The sequence below is a fragment of the Phyllostomus hastatus genome, unplaced genomic scaffold, assembly GCF_019186645.2.
Source record: "Phyllostomus hastatus isolate PE091 unplaced genomic scaffold, TTU_PhHast_1.1 phas_scaffold_21, whole genome shotgun sequence".
In the NCBI taxonomy this organism is placed as follows: domain Eukaryota; kingdom Metazoa; phylum Chordata; class Mammalia; order Chiroptera; family Phyllostomidae; genus Phyllostomus; species Phyllostomus hastatus.
In genome coordinates this window covers 4,866,250-4,886,197 of record NW_025334017.1, presented here as the reverse complement: position 1 = coordinate 4,886,197, position 19,948 = coordinate 4,866,250, and the positions used below count along the sequence as shown (strand labels likewise).

Genomic DNA, 19,948 nt, shown 5'->3' with positions numbered 1-19,948 from the left:
GAGGCAATTATTGGCTACAGAAATTTTAAAAAATTTTATAATTACCTATATCTCATAGTTTTGAGAGCATGGCAAATGTGAGTGATTTCCCTTCTGTTTGAATTAAAAACATCTAAAAAGCAAAAACTAAAGATGCACTAACAAGTGTTATGTGTTATAGCTCTCACTCATCATGTAATCCTTTCTTCCCTGAACGACAGTGTCACAGTATATGACTAAATATGAAATTAGCCCTTGTGCTATAGGCTGGGAAGAGGGGCTGCAAACAAAATGAAAGCACTTTCCCTGATGATTTCAACACACACACGATAAACACATAACCATCTTGGCATGTATGGAATGATTTTTGAGGCATGTCACTGCAGTATGTGTTGTGATGATGTAGAACTAGTCACCGTTTACACGGCTTGAATTAGCCTGATTGGCCTTTTCCCTAAATTGCTCACTACTCTGCACATCAACAATATGAACTTTTAAGTGGAAGGAAGAAAATTGATTTAATTTTTTAATTGAAAGCACTTTTTAGGTACTATATTTATTTTTAATTATATTTTATTGATAATGCTATTACAGTTGTCTCAGTTTTTCCCCTTTTTCCCCCTTCCACCCATCACCCCACACTCCCTCAGGTGATCCCCACACCATTGTTCATGTCCATGGCTCATGCATATAAGTTCTTTGGCTACTCCATTTCCTACACGGTACTTTACATCCCCATGGCTATTCTATGACTACCTATCTGTACTTCTTTTTTCTTTTTCATTTTTTAAACCATTTTTAAATTGATGTTTGAATACAGTTGTCTCCATTTTCCCACCCCTCCCACTGCCACCTCCCACCCTCAGTCCTACCTCTTTGGCTTTGCCCATGGGTCCTTCATACATGTTCTTTGATGACCCTTTCCCTTCTAGGTACTATGTACAATAAAGCTTCTTTCTTTGATCTAAAGTCTCTCCTTAAAAATTTCTATGAACAATTTTATTACTACAGAAGACAGGAGTCTGAATGTGCGTTCCTATTTTGGAAGACTGCACTAACATTGACACAGAGAAAAATAATGAGAGTATTCTTTGAGGGGACTTGAACTCTTTGGGCACACGTACTGTAAACTCTGCCTGGAGTATTCAGTCTCATGGTACCTGAGATTCCCACCGTTTGGCATATTTTCACAGATGTTGGTTGTGTCCTTCCCATAGAGACAGCATGTGGGATACTAGTCCATATAACCAGCCTCCCCTCCTCGAGTCAGCACACATGGAGCATCATCCTTACTGTGGTTTTCATTTAATTTTCCTACATTATTGGGGAAAAAAGGAGTTGTGCTGCTAGCAAGGTCGTAGGCGGACATGACGCTCCCATGTTGAGTTTCTTGTCTTCATGTGTGATGAGCCAGCCAGCCTAACATGCCTGTCAGTGGATAGAGCTGCACGGAGCAAGAGGAACTCAGAAAGACCCTGCATTGCTGGGAGGAACGAGAAAATCATTCTGTCTTATAAACTGAGCAGGCATGACACCAGGGTCATAGAATAAAGACATATATACATCCTTAAGACCTTGTTTTGACAAAGTGACTTTTTTCTCCCAAAGGACATTTCAGCATTTTCTTTCTCCAGCTGGTTTCACCTTTCACCATTCGTTCTGTCAGCCTCTTCCTCTCAGCAAAGCAGGAGGTCAGTTCATGCCCAGAAAGAAATGCTTCAGAGTTCATTCTCTATTCTTTTTGGCTTCCACCGAAATGCCTGGTTGTTAAGCCAATTAAAAGAGTATTAGGAAATGGCCATGTGAAGGTATAAAAAACATGAGGGCAAAATTATACTCATTTATGATGGAGTCTAAAATTTCTAAGGGAGATTATTTTTATCTAGTTCATTAAAGGGGACAATTCATCACCAGCTTCTTTAAAAATCAAGATGAGTTCCATGGTTACTTTGAAGATATATTAATGTGGCTTTATGTGACTTCAGAAAGGTACTTTAGAACTCTTAGATTCCATATCCATTTCTACCAACTAGCTTTGATTTCTTTGTACAAATATCTAGGCCAAGGCTCTTGGAGAATACAAAAAGAAAAAAGAAAAAAACTAAACATATAATCAATAGAAGAACTCCAACACTGAAATGCTTTCCAAGTGAGCTACACGTATATTTCCTGTAAGGACAATGATGGTATCCATCCCACCCTGATTGTCTTCTCTTTATTTGGATGATGAGAAAAGCCACCAAGTCAGGGCTTAGCATTTAGAAAAAGCAAAAAAATGTCATCATAGGTTTCTTTAGATTTTTTAACAGGATAGAAGAAGTTCAGTCTTGCATAAGTCACCTTACAAATAATGGTGGTAGAGGTCTTCAATAATAGAGTCAAGAATAGTAATGGGTGTTGATTCCCATGGAAGTTCACGTGAAAACTCACAGAGCAATTTGTTAACAGAAGTCAACACCATGTGTATCTGTCTTAACTTTGCTCTTGTTTGTTTCCTCCACAGAGCTACAGTGAACCTGTTGATGTTAAGACATCTCAACCTCCTCAGCTGATCAATTCAAAGCCGTCAGTGTTCCATGGGCCCACCCAGGCCCACTCAGCTCTGTACCTAAGTTCCCACTATCACCAACAACCAGGAATGAATCCCCACCTAACTGCCATGCACCCAAGTCTCCCCAGGAGCATAGCCCCCAAGCCGAATAACCAAATGCCAGTGACTGTCTCTATAGCAAACATGGCCGTGTCCCCCCCACCTCCCCTCCAGATCAGTCCACCTCTCCACCAGCATCTCAACATGCAGCAGCACCAGCCACTCACCATGCAGCAGCCCCTTGGGAACCAGCTCCCCATGCAGGTCCAGTCTGCCTTACATTCACCCACCATGCAGCAGGTATGTGCTCATGTTCTGTTCATTCGGTAAAAAGGGGGATAGGTGTTTTCTGTTCTCCTATTTAAATGGAGAGAGAACTGAAGATATTCGATAAATATCTGCCTTCTGAAAAACACAGGTGGAGAGTTTGGGCAGCATTATACAATCACAAGAGTTGATAGCCACTTCTTTGCATAATCACTGGTTTCCTTCTCATGGTATCCATTTTGCTTCACCTTTATAATCACCCTAGTTTTCTGCTTGAGTAAAGTGCATTTGTTATTTTGAGATGCCAACTGCTATAAAGATCTCTTTAGGATTTAGAACTCTCTCTATTTTTTTTTAAATATTGTTCAGATATAAGGAAGCCCTGACTGGTATGACTGCTGAGTCCAATCAAAGCTGCAACATGTAATCAGACCCACTCTTTCTGGTCAGAAGTATCAATGAGTACAACTTTAAAAGTCCTAAGAAATGAAAATTTTAACCAGAGTTTTATTTTAGAATGGGTACCTGGCTTCTGCATGCATTAGAAAACATAAGAGGTTTGGAAACCTCCCTGCCCACTCCCCAATGCAGAAAACGTTTGTGTGCAATCTTGGCTTAACTTATCTTTGAAATTAAGTTTTCCTTTTGAATTCTGGTTTTATTTTAAAATTTGAAAATGAGGAGCAAAAGGTGTACATGAAACTGAGCATAAAACTTTTAAAAATCCTAAAAACTTGTTTTAAAAAAATAGACCAGGTAAAACCTACAAATAATATCAAATTTATCTCACTTTTATAATCTAATTACTCCATTTTTTTCCAGATGTATAATTAAATATGCAAACATAGCCTTCATATAGAATTGACGCCTAGGCCTCTGTGGAATTTGAGTCTATAGTTGGAGTAGGGTAGGGTACAGAAGAACCAGAAAGAGGAATTAAATATACATAGTCTCAAATTCATTTTTATTATTATAGTTGTCAACAGGATTTCTGAGAGCTGACAATAGCAAATGTTAATATGTTACCTTACTTTATCCTTACTTTCAGAAAATGTATAATGTAGATACTACTAGCATTATCTTCCTTATGCAGACAAGGGAACTCAGGCTTGGCAGAGTTGAGTAACATGCCCATGAGGTCAGAGCTGGAATTCACACCCCAGTCTACGCAGATATCAGAGCCTAGATTCTTAAATGCTAAACCTACTGCCTCTCACTCTTAATCATCCTTGTAGACTATTACCAATTTTATGTTAGAAAATCTGTGTCTCATAAGAATTTGGAGGGCCTTTAAATTCTAGTTAATTTTAAGATTAACATGGTTGTAGAGAGCCTAGCTGAAGTCTTCCTTGATCCCTAACACAAGGATATTGATGAAGCTCTGGTAACATACTTAGCTGTGTTTAGCAGACTAGTTGTTGGCTCCCTAGAGAGGGAGATGTGGAGAAAGCTGACTTCCGCCATCTTGCCTTGCCCACAGTGGTGTTTGTGAGCAGCAAGTGATACTCACAGGGTCAAATTTCCACTCTTTCCATCAAACATCATTCACAATAAAAGGGACCCTTTTGGGTGTCCCTGCATTTTAACAAACCAATAATGTTTGCATGAAGAATTAATAGTTTGAGGAATATGTCTGGTGATTCCTGCCTAACCAGGCCTGCTGCTGGCTTGGGGCCCATGCATTGCTCACAGTGCTGTAATACGGGGCTGTATCTTCTTGGAGGAAAGAACATGGAAGTCACAATCCACTCAACACGTTGAGGACTAGAGCTCTGCCAGAAAGGACAACTTCTTCCTTATTTATCCAGTCAGAGATGGTTCCTTTTTTTATTTATACAGACACCTTAGATGAGGTGGTCATGACCCTGAATAGTTTCCAACATTTCAGAATTACATAATGTGAAAACTCAAGTCATCTGTCTTTCCATATAGAATCTGGATGGAATAGGAAAAAGATAGAACAGACTACACTGCATACATTATTCATCAATCTCTAAGACAGTTCTATTAGCATACCTCAAAAAGTGTTCTTGCCAAGATGGTAGGACCTGATTTCAATTCACATTAATAATAGAAGACAAAGGGCACGGACCCAAAGTGGAGGCAGAAAGACTACAGTGACTACAGTCACTTCCAACAATGCCTTGATTGTGGTAGGTGGTCAATAAAATAATGCTGAGTGGACAAATACAAGAATTTTTTTAAAGAGTAATAAAAGTGTTTAAATATTAGAAGAAATTATAGGGTAGTTTATAGAATTTCAATTCCCTGGAAGTTTTTATTTTATTTCATTATTTTTCCTTGAAAGTTTTTAAAACTTTTTTATTTATTCCAAAAAGATTGCTAGAACCTCTAACACGTGCTAGACAGGGTCTCAGCTCTGGGAATTGAATGGTAAATGAGAACAAGTAATGAGGCCTCTGCCGCATGGAGGTCACATCAGACTTGGGTCGGTAGCAAATGGGAATAAGATAAACAGATAAATTGTTAAGTTCCCCTGGGAAAAACTAAAACAGGAGGACAAACTGCAGGGTGCCTGCAGGGGCCCGTAGCTGGAGCAAATCAGTAAGGTCCTATCAAAGGCTGTCACAACCACCTAAAGAATGAGAAGAGGAGGCAGCCTTTGATATTGGGAAGTTGGAAGGGTGTGGAGGGAATGCCAGGAGCACAGCAGCAAAGAAAAGAGGCTCCAATCTGGAAGGACCATGCTGGGAGGAGCAGGGCTGGTCCAGGACATGGAAAGGCAGCCAGCGGGGAGCCTGGTGAAGGGAGAGTGATGGGCAATGATCATAGACAGGTAATTGGAATATGATCCCCCAGGTTAAAGGACTGGCAGCCCTTTAGGATAACCAAGCTGATAATCCTAAAATGAGGATCCAAGTGTCCATTACCCCTTCATATCACTCAACTTATTACAACCACAGCAGTGTGTAGGGGGCCAGTGTCCAAGTCATCAAAGTCGGTCCTCAGCCTGTGGTAGCAGAACCAGGTTGTGGGTGAAATTACACCTGTCTGATGCATCATCCCAACCACCTTTATCCTGAAGATGTTTGCTTCCTGGGTATGAGGACCATGTTTACATATTCAAACAGCAAGGGGGAAAAAAAAGAAAGAGAAAATTAATGGCTACTGTATTTTTAAAATACTGTCTCATATTTCAGTATTACTTTAGCTATTTTATTATTCTTTTGAAAATGAATGTATCCTACAAAAATGATTATATGGTCCACCAGGAATAATAGCTTCATTTTTTTCTAGAATAATATTTTATATGCTAAACCCATAGACCAGCTTTTCTGGTCCAGTTTCTTCCTTTTTTTGTGTTCACTATATTGTCGAATGAGGTCAAGAAAAAAAATCATTAATATCTGTCAACTTCCTTTATAACCTTAAGAAAATAATCTTTGTAAGATATCACACAGACAGATTTTCAATTTCCTTGTGTAATAAACAGCTTCTTTAGGATTTGGGTGTAATTTAAAGGTTTAAAAAAATCACATTGAGATTGATGAATAAATCAGTTGTGAAGACAAAAACATTGATGCCTGTTGAAAATACCTCTCCAGACAGGCAGGAAATGAAATTAGTTCCCAGCAAAGTGTGGATATGAGGATCACTGTTTGGTTGTGCTGCGGGCTTTATAGGACTTGCTATGGTGGCACAACAAAACTGCTAGGGCTACAGAAATCTAATTAAAGAGCAAATGTCCCTTCTGACATCAAATTAATCTTTATCATGTTTCCTATTTTTATTTCAATCTGGCACCAGAAAATGAAATTTAAAATTCCAGGCATGCTACAAAACAGTTGGTGATTTTTCTCCTGAGCATTAAAATGCAAAATATTCAGTCTTGTTTAATTAGACTGCTAAGCCAACATTTTTCAAAAATTTATATCATCGTTTCATATTTACATCAATAATAAAAATGTACTTAGCTCTAGGATTGACCTCAGCATCTCTGTATATAACGTTCAGGAGAATGTTTCATTTTCTAAATTGAAAGCAAGTAAAATGATGTTACTTCAGGTTTTGCTTGTGTTCTTCTTAGTCCTTTGTTGTTTTAATTTTTGTGATCTTAAATTTAGGCATTCAAGTTAGATGAATTTTAAATCTTTGACCTTTGTAGATAGCACATAATTTTGGTTTTAGAAACTGAAGTTACCCATTTAATCTTAGATGAATAACTTAAAAATTAATGTTCTCCTGATGTTTTCTGCCCAACCCTGAGAAACTATTTTCACTGGATGCGGGTGGGGGTGGGGGGTGGGCGGTGGGGGGGCAATGGTGGTTCCTGTCATTGATTGTGTAGGGCGGGGTGGAAGTGGTTTAGTTTGTTTTTATTTATTTTTTGCTTTTATATATGTTTCCATACTTTTAACTACCTCGAGACATTTTTCGACTCTTCTGTTTTTGAGACTTGTTTACTTTTAGGTTACATTTTGTCAACTGTGCAAAAATACAATATGGAGAATTTTACATTAAAAAGATAGGAAAGCCCTGAGATTCACATATTTATACTCCCTGTGCCTTTACAACAGTAACTATAAGTAGCCTGTGTTAAACTGTATTTATCAGAAAACGTGATTTAGTGAGCTACAAATATGGGCTAGTCCCTGAGACTATCCAGTAGGCAAGCCCTGTGGCCAGCCCTTGTGACAGGGGCCGAAATGGAAGTCAACAGGAAGCACCTCACAGCAGGAGTTTTTTCCTGATGCATGCCCACCATCACACTAGATGCTAGAGGGAAAAGTCAAGAAAGCTGGACAATAAGCTCCATGAAGTCAATACTATAGGACCATAATGAAAGGAATACACTTCGTAGAAGCCAGTGGTACTTTGCATAACAGGCAGAGGGCGGTCTGGAGAACTAGATGAAATCAGCCTGGAAAGGACTAGAGAACCAAACACCCAGTTCAACCTCTTACTGTTCACCTTGCTATTTTGGAAAACATTTATAGCTTGAGCTGCAAGTGGTGTCTACATAAACAAGCTTATTTCCCATAAACCAATTGTTAATTTAGGAAACATTCTATTCCTTTTAGTCTGTGTGAGGTCAAATAACCAGGCTGGCTGAGTTCTCTACTTTTCGATGATCTGTTTCCAGTTATTCAAAGTTTTGTCATTCATCCACAACTTTGATGGGAGTTAATGTGGACATTGGCTTGAAGTCTTTATCATTTGAATGAAAAATAAATTGGTATCTTAAAGCCAATACTGAGAACTGAGGAAATTTGATAATAGGTGTCTTTGAGTAAAAGGGGACGTTGAATGTCCCAAGAGGAACATTCATACATGACTGAAAGTCTAAGGAAATATCCTTAGTTAAAAATCAATCCTCTGATCATTCTGCTGTTTTAAAATAAGAAAGAAAGGTAAAAACTCGATAATACTATGCTTTTAAAAGCTCCCTGCAAGTAAATGGAGAATGGTTCATTTTTAAATAAGTTGATTTTTTCAGTGGTTAAAAACCAAGTATGAAATTGGCTGCAGAAAGAGACAACCACAAGATTAATTAAGTTGCTTTTTTGGTCATTTCCAGCAAAGCTTGCTTATGCTGCTTTTGAATTCACCAGATAAGCTAAAAATAAATCATCATGTATAAAGCTTTTTTGTTTACCAGATATAAATATATACTTCTGATATTCTGTCCTTGAATTTGTAATGGCTTTGCAAAGATTAAAAGTCAACATTTCACCATATCAATGCATTAAAAGAATCTTCCTGAAGTCTGATTATTATTTGCCACTTAATAGACTTTTCAATTAAAAATTATTTGTTCTATCTTACACTTTTCCTTCTCAGTGTTTTCCAGTGGCAGGTTGTTCTGAATCTTTCCCCTATATTAGTCCAACAACTGTGAGAAAGCTTTGGTTGAAATTTTTTAGCTGAGAAAAAAAGTACAAATAAAAGAAGCAGATGGTCCCTTTGTGACTGAATGAAGAAAAAGGGTTTTGAGAACAATATGTGAATAGGTGTAGTCTAATAAAACACTCAGCCACCTGCTGCCCGAATCCTTCAAAAAAAGATTCTGTTGCATATTCCGGGGAATTAACTATTAATCTATCCTTGTGTTTGATAGAAAACATAAACTTGAAGAGTTTAGATCCTTTCCCTTTGTTTGGAATGAATCAGCTTTTCTATATTTTAAACTGTTTTATTTTTTATTGAATTTATCTGCTCAAGAGTATAATTAAAGGTTTTCTAACAAATGGTTAAATGAAGGAAAGGTAAGGAGAATGGGGTTATAAGCACTTCTTTTCTACTTTTGTTTTAAGTTTTCTTTTCTACCTTTGTTTTAAGTTTTCTGCCCTTCCCATAAGCTTGCCCCCTGAAGAACCACAAGCAAGAAGGCAGTAATGTGTTTGCAAACAATAGATAAATATTTAGGTGCATTTCTTCTTTAAGAGCCACTTTGATCCTTATTTGTGGACTGCTTTCCCTTTCAGGGATTTACTCTCCCACCCGACTATCAGACTATAATCAATCCTACATCTACAGCTGCACAAGTGGTCACCCAGGCAATGGAGTATGTGCGTTCTGGGTGCAGAAATCCTCCCGCCCAGCCCGTGGACTGGAATAACGACTACTGCAGTAGTGGGTAAGCGGCCGGTCATCGCCACCTGGTGGTGCGCAGTATTCAAAGCATGCCTATCGTGCCCTGCTCCCTAAGTCCCTGGAAATGTTGATCTTTTCTTCCGCTTTCTAAAAAGATGATGTGGAATGGTTCCACGTGCGTGAAAGCAGAAGACAGTGCTCCAGAAATTTTTAAGCGGTCTTCTAGCTGTTCCAAGAATAAACGCCTTTAGATCCCGGTTTGCTTTAGATGTAGGTTAACTAATAGTGCATTTTCCCAGGGCACAACTTCATCATCCTTCAAGCTGTAACAAATAGACTTACATCCCCCTGCGGTCACCTGTGGCGCACATCTTGTGTTTAACAAGACATTCTTTCTTTTCTCTTCATACAGGGGCATGCAGAGGGACAAAGCACTCTACCTTACCTGAAATCTGAACACCTCTCCTTTCCACTGAGGAATTCAGGGAAGTCTTTTCACTATGGATTGCTTTGTACAGTCAAGGCAGTTCTCCATTTTATTAGAAAATACGAGTTGCTAAGCACTTAGGACCATTTGAGCTTGTGGGTCACCCACTCTGGAGGAAATAGTCATGCTTCTTTATTATTTTTAATCCTTTATGGACATTGTTTTTCTTCTTTCCTGAAGGAAATTTGGACCATTCAGATTTTATGTTGGTTTTTTGCTGTGAAGTGCTGCGCTATAGTAACTGCCTTAGCAACTGTAGATGTCTCGGATAAAAGTCCTGGATTTTCCATTGGTTTTCATAATGGGTGTTTATATGAAACTACTAAAGACTTTTTAAATGGCTTGATGTAGCAGTCATAGCAAGTTTGTAAATAGCATCTATGTCACACTCTCCTAGAGTATAAAATGTGAATGTTTTTGTAGCTAAATTGTAATTTGAAACTGGCTCATTCCAGTTTATTGATTTCACAATAGGGGTTAAATTGGCAAACATTCATATTTTTACTTCATTTTTAAAACAACTAATAGTTCTATATTTTCAAAATGTTTGAAAAAAAAGTATTCCCAAATGATTTTAATTTAAAAACAAATTGGCTTTGTCTCATTGATCAGACAAAAAAAGAAACTAGTGTTGAGGGAAGCGCAAACACATTTATTTTGTACTGCAGAAAAATTGCTTTTTTGTATCACTTTTTGTGTAATGGTTAGTAATGTCATTTAAGTCCTTTTATGTATAAAACTGCCAAATGCTTACCTGGTATTTTATTAGATGCAGGAACAGATTGGAAAAAGCTAAATTATAACCTTTACATATGGCTCTGTATTATTGTTTCTTCATACTGTGTCTGTATTTAATCTTTTTTATGGAAACTGTTGCGCCTATTTATGAAATAATAAATATAGGTGTTTGTAAGTAAATTTGTTAGTATTTGAAAGAGGTTTCTTTGATGTTTTAACTTTTGCTGGCAAAAAAAAATTCACGCTTGGTGTGAATACTTTATTATTTAGTTTTTACAGTGACATGAATAAAGCCAAACCTACTTTTCATTTAGCAGCAAATTAAAGTAACTAATCCTTATTTTTACATTTTGTTGGTTGATGCAAATGAAAAACTATGGTATTTAAGAACTTTCTTCATACAGTATAACAGAGAAATTGCCCTTAAAGTCACACAAACTCCAAGACTAAACAGACAGGTTCTTGAGCTAAAAGGGTGGCTTCTTGGTTCTCAGCTGGTGTTAGTCAATTCCGTAAACTCCCCTCCTCCAAAAAAACAATAATTAAAGTTGAATCAACCAAAGTTCCTCAAGCTGTAGGCTTTTCACAAAACGCAGAAAACTTTTAGGAATTGAATCAAGGTTGGAGGAAGGGAAGGGGAAGCATACTGCCAAGGGTATATCTAAAGATAAAAGGTGAGTAACCAGACAGCAAAGAAAGGGAAAGCATCCAAATTTGAAAGCTGTTAATAGAAATTGAAATTCTTGCTGTCTTTTGTGCCTCTACAAGCTACTTCTCTTTCCAGAGTTCCTGGGTCTTCCAAGGGAATTCTGAGAGTACTAAAGATTTGCTAGGGAACCAAAAGCATTGAGAATTTGGCTGAAGGTTTGCATAGCATTTATATCAAAAAGAGCTAGTGAATTACTCCCTTACAGAGGATTGTATTTTTAAAAGTTAGTCTGGTTGGAAATCAAGAGAATGGTTGATGTCTCTTTCATGAAATGTGTGAAATAAACTTAGCAATTTAACTAAATACAAATATATTCATTGTGTAATCCAGTCAGATTAAAAAGACAAAAGGTATGCTTGCTTTGGAATGATTTTAGGCATTGTACAACCTTGAATCACTTGAGCATGTAATAACTAATAAATAATGCAGATCCAATGTGATTATTAAAATGACTGTAGCTGAGAGCTCTAATTTTCCTGTCTTGAAACTGTGTAAGAACTCATGTGATTAAGTTCACAGTTTATTGTTTGTCTGTTTAGTATTTCAGAAATATACCAGCACTACTAATTACCCAATGTCTTTTATTTATTATATTATGATCAAGTAGAATTTTCACTTGCATTAAGTAAACTAAGAAGGTAATTACTGGGATGGAAACAGCAAGCTCTGACTTTGACAGGCGGTTTGTACAGGAAAGTACAATGTTGTTTACAGCTTTTCTAGAACAGGTGTGCAACCAGGGTAGAGAGAGTGTTCAAACTCAATACCAAAAACAGTACAAAACAAATGTAAATAAAAGAGAACTCATCATAAATAAAAATTCTTGCCATGTGTGACCGTATTCTATTTGGACATCCCTCAGTCTCTAAAGGACAGACCCAGTCAGATGAGAAATCCCCAGTAAACTTGGTGGCAGAAGTGATCAGGCACAGTGGGGATTAATGGCTCCATGCCTCAGATGTTCTCTCCTGAAACGCTGAGAATGCCCCCTCATCAACCTGATCTCTAGTACGCTGAAGTATTGTTGCCTGAGAGATCCTCCATCTGTGAGAAGGAAGCCAGCTTCCGGCCTGGGCACAGTAGCTTTTAGCTTCAAACTCAAAGGAACAGTGATGTGGTGCCCTGCTCTAGTACTCTGCAGAATTTCTTCACTTCAAATAAGGTCATTCTGGTAAATGAAGCAATAATATTGAATATAAATATCTTTACCAACTCACCAAAATCAAAACTATAACAGATCTGAAAAAAAGAAAGAACAGTATGTATGACCGTGGGCAGGAGAGGTGGAGCTGTGTCTCTACCATAGAAAACGGGTAATCCCCAACCCCAATGCCTGTTTAAATGTGAATGAATCCACAATGGAAAATTAGTCAAACAGTGACTTCCAGTTAAGCAGGTTAGTGAACACAGCTATGGATAAAAGTTTGTTTCTGTGACTGTTTTACCTTGTTGCCTTGCAGGGGTGTCCAACCTTCTGGCATGTCTGGGCCACGCTGGAAGACGAAGAGTGGTTTTGGGCCATAATCAAATACATTGCAACATGTAATCAGAAAAAAATCTCATAATGTTTTAAGTAAATTTATGGTTCTGTGTTGGGCTACATTCACAGCCACCCTGAGCCACACGCGGCCCATGGGCCGCAGGTTGGACACCCTTGGCAGAAAGAGCCCTGCTGAACGGGACACGAGCCATCCATCAAAAGCCATGACCACAAAGAAAAGCATGTCCCAACTGAGACTTATTACTGAGAAATATTTTAAATTATGAATTTAAAATTTAAAGTAAGCATATCAACATCAATTTTTTTCCACGGACCTCTTGCCTTTTGCAAAATAGTTGCCCCACTCATTTGAAAGGTACTTAGATTGAGCCATACGAAATTGCCAATATTTGACTCTTGTACATAAAAATGACTAAATCCTAGGAGAAGATACTGAAAGAAGCAATGTTATGTTTGCTGACAAGGTGCCCCACTTTAAATCAGTCCCAGACATCTACATTAAATCAAATGAGGAATATTTTAAATTACTAGATTTTAGTAAATCCCAATAAACATCCATATTTCTTTGTTATGGCCAAAAAAAATTTATGTTGAAATTTATAACAAATAGGTTATCTGCTAGAACATGCAAGAATTTGTCACACACAGATGTTCTGTTAATGTTCATTGCTGAAAGGGGATTTGATCTGCATTTTCTTATTCCATTCATAATTCTCACTTTAAGGTAATGTTAGAAACAAAGGAATTCATCTCTTTGTTGATGATTGAACATTGAAATTGCAGCAAGGCAAAGTAAAAAATTCACATTGCAAGTTTTAACCCCAAGTACTTATAATACTGAGTCATCTAATGGGTGAATTCATGTAAGTCACCCAATAGTACAAACTCTTTGTTTGCCTAAAATGGAATCATTTATTTACTCCAAAGCAACTTGAAATACCAGAGCACACAGTAGGTGCACAATAAGTGCAATGATATATAAAAAGATCATGGAACATCACAAATTATTCTCAACAGGAGTGGTGTGCTGTTTCTTTGATGATTTAAAAACTCAGTAGAGAAGGGACTAATTATTGCAGACAAGCATTACAAAGTAAAGAAGAATGGAAATTTTTCATTAAGAAATCTGTCTTTTCTACAAAAAGATTGAGAAAAAGAGTTTTAAAATGAGTTGTGCCCTATTTTTTCAGGCTACATAATTGAATAAGAGTTTCAAGTTACAGAAGTAGAAGATAGAATACATGCTAGTCACACCAAGAAAGTAAGAAGCAAAAGCGAAAAAAAGGTGCTAGACAAGTAGGAGTACTGAGCTCAGGAGAGAAATTCCTGGGGACAAGTTTATGGAATGCTAAATTAAATTGATTGGCAGGATGCTGGGGTTTTTTTTCTAATTATCACATATTAGTGTGACTTGGTGAAATGAAGCAAATAGAACATCCCATTTCTGGACGTTGTGTAAATTACACAAGGATAAGAAGACATGGTCCTATTTTGTAAGATTCACAAAGATTTCCCTGGGTTTATTTCAAACCAGGTCCCTGCATGGAAGGACAAAGTTGCCAAATCCTTAGACAAGACTACAGCTAGTGGGAGGCAGGGGTAACTTCTGAACCAACATACACACACTTCGAAATCCATGTGTATACAGACATTAGATTTTTCCTTCTCACTTCTCATTTGGTTGACATCTTGTTATTTGTATCCAGAACCAGATTACATGGTAGTAAGCAAGAAGTGAAGGTGAAGAGCAGCAGGCAACTGAGGACAATGATGTACCACATTTCAGCACTGGTCAGAGTGGTGCCTTACCAAAGGAACACACTGCTGTCATCATTTCCCATTTTATTAGCAGCTTGTGAGCAAAGATGTTTGAAAGTGAAATTTCATCCACACTGACATGAGACCAGAGAGAAAAAAAAAAAAAACAACTGGAAAATAAAATGGAAAGACTTATAATTCTACAGAAAAAAAACCCAAACATTCTAAAGAAAGACTATGAACCAAATTATAGCATTTTTAAGGCCACAGCGTCCCTGTTTGACAATTGTGTGTTTACAATAAGCCTAAACATAATTGCTCTGATGGGCTGTCAGGGAAAAGATTAATTTGGCAAAGATTAGTATTGACTTGCTGTTTATTAAGGCTTTTAAACAGCTGTATCTGGCAGCATTCCTGTAAGTGCCTGTCATATCTGAAAATCAGCCTTACACCCTGGTGCTCGCCAGCTGTTACTAAACAATCTTCTACCACTTTGAATGTCTTTCTCCAGGCCAAACAGCAAGAGCAAACTATTGCCAAATGAGCCTTCTTCTCCTCCTGTCACTTTTTTTTTTGAGGTGGGGGTGGGGAGCTTCTGAATGCTGAAATGTCAGCTCGCGGGCGATGGCTTAGCTGATAAGAGGTGCCGGAAGTCAGTGGGTGGTTTGGGTGCTAGATGAATACATTCCCCACACAGAGAGTGGTAGTGCTGTTAGTCACTTCACACAGACACAAAACCACAGCTTGCAACTGTTGTAAGGCAGAGGTTTTAAAGACAGTTAGAGAGTGGTGATCAAAGGTTTAGAGCCAGCAGATATCCAAAACGAATGTTTTGTTCCCTCAGCCTGGCACATGCCCTACCAGCCATGGTGCTGAGAAAAGACCCCATAGTGGGATACTGAGGAAAAGTTCAGTCATGGCCATTAATCTCGATTGTGTGGACTGAGATTTCTCCGTAGACACTGAAAAAGGACCAGCCACTTTTGGTCAAATGTGCACCTCACATTTTGATTCAGGAGAAACCTGTAGAATAAGGCAGAGTTGGATGTTTTGAAGTCTGAGAGAAAGGGCAGATTGAGTTTTGTACTGGAATGAGAGCCAGTAGTTTTAAACCTAAGTACAGCCATAAAGGCAATGGAAAGAATAACATTCCAGTGCAGTTAAATATTAAGCCATAAAGGGCCCCGTGTTACAGTGAAAGTCACAGGAATCTTTCCAATATGACTGCTTTTTCGAGGATTACTCTCAACCTTTTCCAGTTGCATTGGACTGGAATGAGTTGTCAGAGCAGATATTAAAGGACATTGTCATCTCTTAACTCTTTCACTACCCTTTCCATTACCCTGGGATGGGATGGGGGAGGGGAGGAAATTAACCTGGGAGCTAAGCTTTCTGGGTGGACATTTAAGGAAGCTTTTGTCAATGTGTAACCCCCCAAAATAACTTTTTAAGTCCTTGGTATTGATGCAGTCTGATGCTTGACTTTTGAATGGAGATCAAGTCCTGTCGAATCCTGAGACAGAACAACAAACCATACTGTTCAGTCCTGAAACTATGCCATTTCCTCCTAGACACCCAAGAACTCTATCCCGAATCCTTTCCATATACCATGATGTGGGTGAAAGGAAGATGAGAAACGACACCATTTCAGCACTTACAGAGACATGAAGTGAATTGCTATTGAGAACAGAAGGCAAGATGTGTGTTTCACTGAGCCCCACTGAGCCCCACTGAGCTGAGCTCTCTGCTCTGAGATTTAATTCCTGGTCCTGCTGATGCTAAGGCTGTGGACAAAGAAAAATCTAGAGTGCAGAATTCACATGAAAACTCATCGGTGACCATAAATCATAGTGTTCTATGTCTGTGACTATGTTCTAGGGCAAGAGCTCACTGTTGGGGCCTGCCCACCCTAAAAGGTTAAGGCCAATAAACTAAGTGAGGGATCCCAAGGATTTGTTGAGGACTCCACTGTGGTTACACAAGAACCAAAGTGAACAGTGGATGAAAGGGAGTATCCCCATGGTGTGAGTTTCTGGATAAAGTCCTCCCAGAAATGCAGCCTGTGGGCATGATGTTCAAACACCGAAATGTACTATATGAAAGTAGCTTGCACCAATAATCATTGTTAGACTTATTTTTTATCTAGTTTTAACCAGTTTTTCAAGCCTGAGGAAACCCCTTAGAATTCATCTCTCTGCAAATTATAACCTATTCTGTGGAATATTTTGTTATTGAGTTTTGTTATTGGAGTTTTTTTTATCAAAGTAGACCCACAGAAACCTAAATCTGATCTTGTCAAAAGGTTCATATGAGAAGAGAAAAGATTGGTATAACTAATGAAACTGCAATTTCCGGGGAATATTACAAAATATGCCTATCTACAAAGCCATACTAACTGTTGAGATGGGTCATTTTTTAACACCTGGTTTCAAGATGTGGTTTCAGCAGACCAATATAACAGAAGTGACAGTCCTTTAAGACATTACGTTCCTGAGGGTTGTCTTAGGTTGGGTTTGTCTCTCTCCACCCCTTTCTTTTCTCATGTAGGAAAGAATCTGCTACTCTTAACCTATCAATTTCTTGAAATGATTCTGGTCTTGCATTCCCAGAACATTCACCTTCAACACACAGACAGCTAGCTGGGGGAGTCACATGGCCTGCAGCCGGCACCCATTGGCCTCGATTGTCACTTTGTTGATCACTTTGTTAATTCTCAAATGGAGAGAAATCGCGCCTTCCCCTACCCGCTTCTTCTTTCTAATGTAGAGCAATCAGAAGTCTCTAAGGACTTTCCTATATGACTTCCCATTTCATATCACAGATTGTTTAGATAAAAACTATTAGCTTCATATATTCAAACAGCTTCACTTCACCAAAATGAGCCTATTTTTGGCATTTTGCCTAAAGGTTTGTTTTTCCATTTTTGTAAATACGAAGTTTTACTGATGTTTCGGGCTTAAATCATCGTCATTCCTGCCACCCAAAAACCTTTTGGACTCAAGTGAAGTTGACGAGTTCCCTAAGAGGGAACTCAGTTTTTTAACAAGAGACATTAGAATGGCTCTTCACATTTAATTTATGTATATTTTCTTGCAACCTTTGACTGTTTGCATTTTTCCATGAAGTTAGTTTCAATCATTTCAATTTCAGCATAAGTACTGCCAAACATAATGATGCCAGCTCTTTATCTTGAGGTCATTACTTTGGAGAATACTTTCATTTGGACCACACACCATGCTGAAAAAAAGAACTCTTCAAAATACATATTCAAAGAGAGAAACTGCAAATAAACAAGCTCAAAACTTTACCCACTGTGGCTGTTGTGCAGAGCAGATGTACAATACAGGTTGCTACATATGACCTTATGTTTCATTCCTGGGTTAAGACAAGAATTTTTTAAAATTATCTGCTGTTATTCAAGGGTTAAAACGGCAGATGGAAATATATAATAATTGCCTCAAGTGAATCACAGCAAGATCTACATAGTAGCATGAAAATGGCTGATTTCTCAAAACATAGCTGGTGTAAACTGGTGAGCTTGGCTTCCAACTCCAGTTTTCCTTCCTACAGTCCCCTTTACCTCAGTGGAAAATTTTTTCACTTTGTTTTCCCCAAAAGTATCATATGTGCCTGTGGGCTCAATGGTCAGGGAGATAAGAAGATTCACTCTTCTCATTGTTTCCCCTTCAATTATTCAGTAGCCCTCCAGACCTCCCACTCTTCGGAGATGTTACAGTCACCAAATATTGATGTTTTATAGGATCAAGCTCGAACATGTAAGCCTCCAAGCCTGCCTTTCTTGACCACTAGGTTTTCAATGGGCTCTGTAATTATGTCCTTGATTCATCCAGATACAGGCGTAACCACCTAGCCCCGATGTAACAGACACAAAGCCACTGTCACTGGCTGCCCATAGTTGTAGACTGCATGCCTACATGCATGAATCTCAGAATGGTATAGAGGAATCATAAATTAAAGCTATATTTCTCAAGGCTTAGTATATTAAAAATAGATTCCCTGGCTCTATTTCCAGATAATCTGATTTAGTTGTTCTAAACTCTAGAGTGATGTCCTAGTATCTGCATTTTTGTTGCTACCCTGAGAGATTTTGAGGCAGGTGCCCACAGACTAATCCTGTAAGGGGAGATCAAGTCAGTCTTGCCACCAATTTTGAAGACTCAGATTCTGTGCTGCCCATGCCTAAGGTTAATACCAACTTGATGAATCAGCTTCTGAAAATGAAAACATAGCCAGCTAACATATCTCTAAATTATCTAATTAAAGTTCTTAAACTGTCCTCCACAACAAGGACTTTAGGGGCAGGTCTGTCCAGTGCTCAACAATGCTGTCTTTCCCATCATACCGAACCCGTAGACATTCATCCTCATCCTTGTTGCCTCATTTAGTATTCTAGGAAGGAAGAAGGAGGAAAAATGAAAGGAACAATGCCTGTCAGGAAACCAAAAACCTCCGGATATCCCCAACAGATTCCACTTAAATCTTATTGGCCAGAACGATCTCACATGCTTATCCTTAGACACTCATTGCCCCTTTAATAAAATCAGTGTTCTATTGCTAAGGAAGACAAGCAGAACAGATAACTGCAATAAAATTAGCAGTGTCCACCACACAACTTCCATTCATTCAACTGAAGTGTTTTCTGCTGCACCGCTACTGACTTAACTCTTTAAAAATATCCACAGTGATGCCCCAATTGCCAATTCCATAAGTCTTATATTCTGCGTTCATCTTCTTTGATTTCTCTGTTGCTTTTGCAACATTATTAAAACCCTCTTCCAGATCTCTCCCTTTAGTCTTACCTCTTCTAAATACTAGACTGTAGTTCCACTGACCACAGACAGACAGCTCCTAGCTGGTTTCTTATAACCACTTGACATTAAAAGTTACATATACTAAACTTATGACCTTCCAGTAAAGGTCTTTCTCAAACTCCTGGAGAATGGCATGTGACTTAATTAGCCTCCCAAACTAGGATTCTTGTCATCATTAACTCCCCGTTCCTTTCATCCCTCACAAAGATAAGACCATCTCTGTATCTGACAATGGCAAGTCCTGACTGGCTCTCAAATTTCATGGATTATTTTCTGTTCATTTGTCCATAATTTAGTTCAATGCCTTTATATCCTTCCCCTCACCCCCCTCCCCAGAATACCACCATAGTTACCTAAGTGGTCTCCAGGTTTACAGGCACCTATTAGTTTCTTTTATATAACTCAAATATAATATTATAAAGCCTTCATTTTTAAACTCCCTTGCTCCTCCTCCCATTGAGTATAGATTAAAATTTAAACAACTGAGCCTGATAAACACAACCACACAAAATCTGGCACCAATCTCCCTTAC

General features: G+C 38.3%; 1 protein-coding gene across 5 annotated transcripts in view; it reads left to right on the top strand.

Moving 5' to 3' along the window:
• Positions 1 to 10,796, top strand: part of TOX (thymocyte selection associated high mobility group box) — a 304,166-nt gene extending 293,370 nt beyond the window's left edge. For all 5 annotated transcript variants that reach the window (XM_045861498.1, XM_045861494.1, XM_045861495.1 and 2 more), the window contains exons 7-9: positions 2,483 to 2,869; positions 9,283 to 9,434; positions 9,804 to 10,796. In XM_045861498.1, coding sequence (XP_045717454.1) covers positions 2,483 to 2,869; positions 9,283 to 9,434; positions 9,804 to 9,840 — 576 coding nt within the window. In that variant the 3' untranslated portion in view covers positions 9,841 to 10,796. The remainder of the gene's footprint in view (positions 1 to 2,482; positions 2,870 to 9,282; positions 9,435 to 9,803) is intronic.
• The last annotated feature ends 9,152 nt before the right edge of the window (positions 10,797 to 19,948 follow it).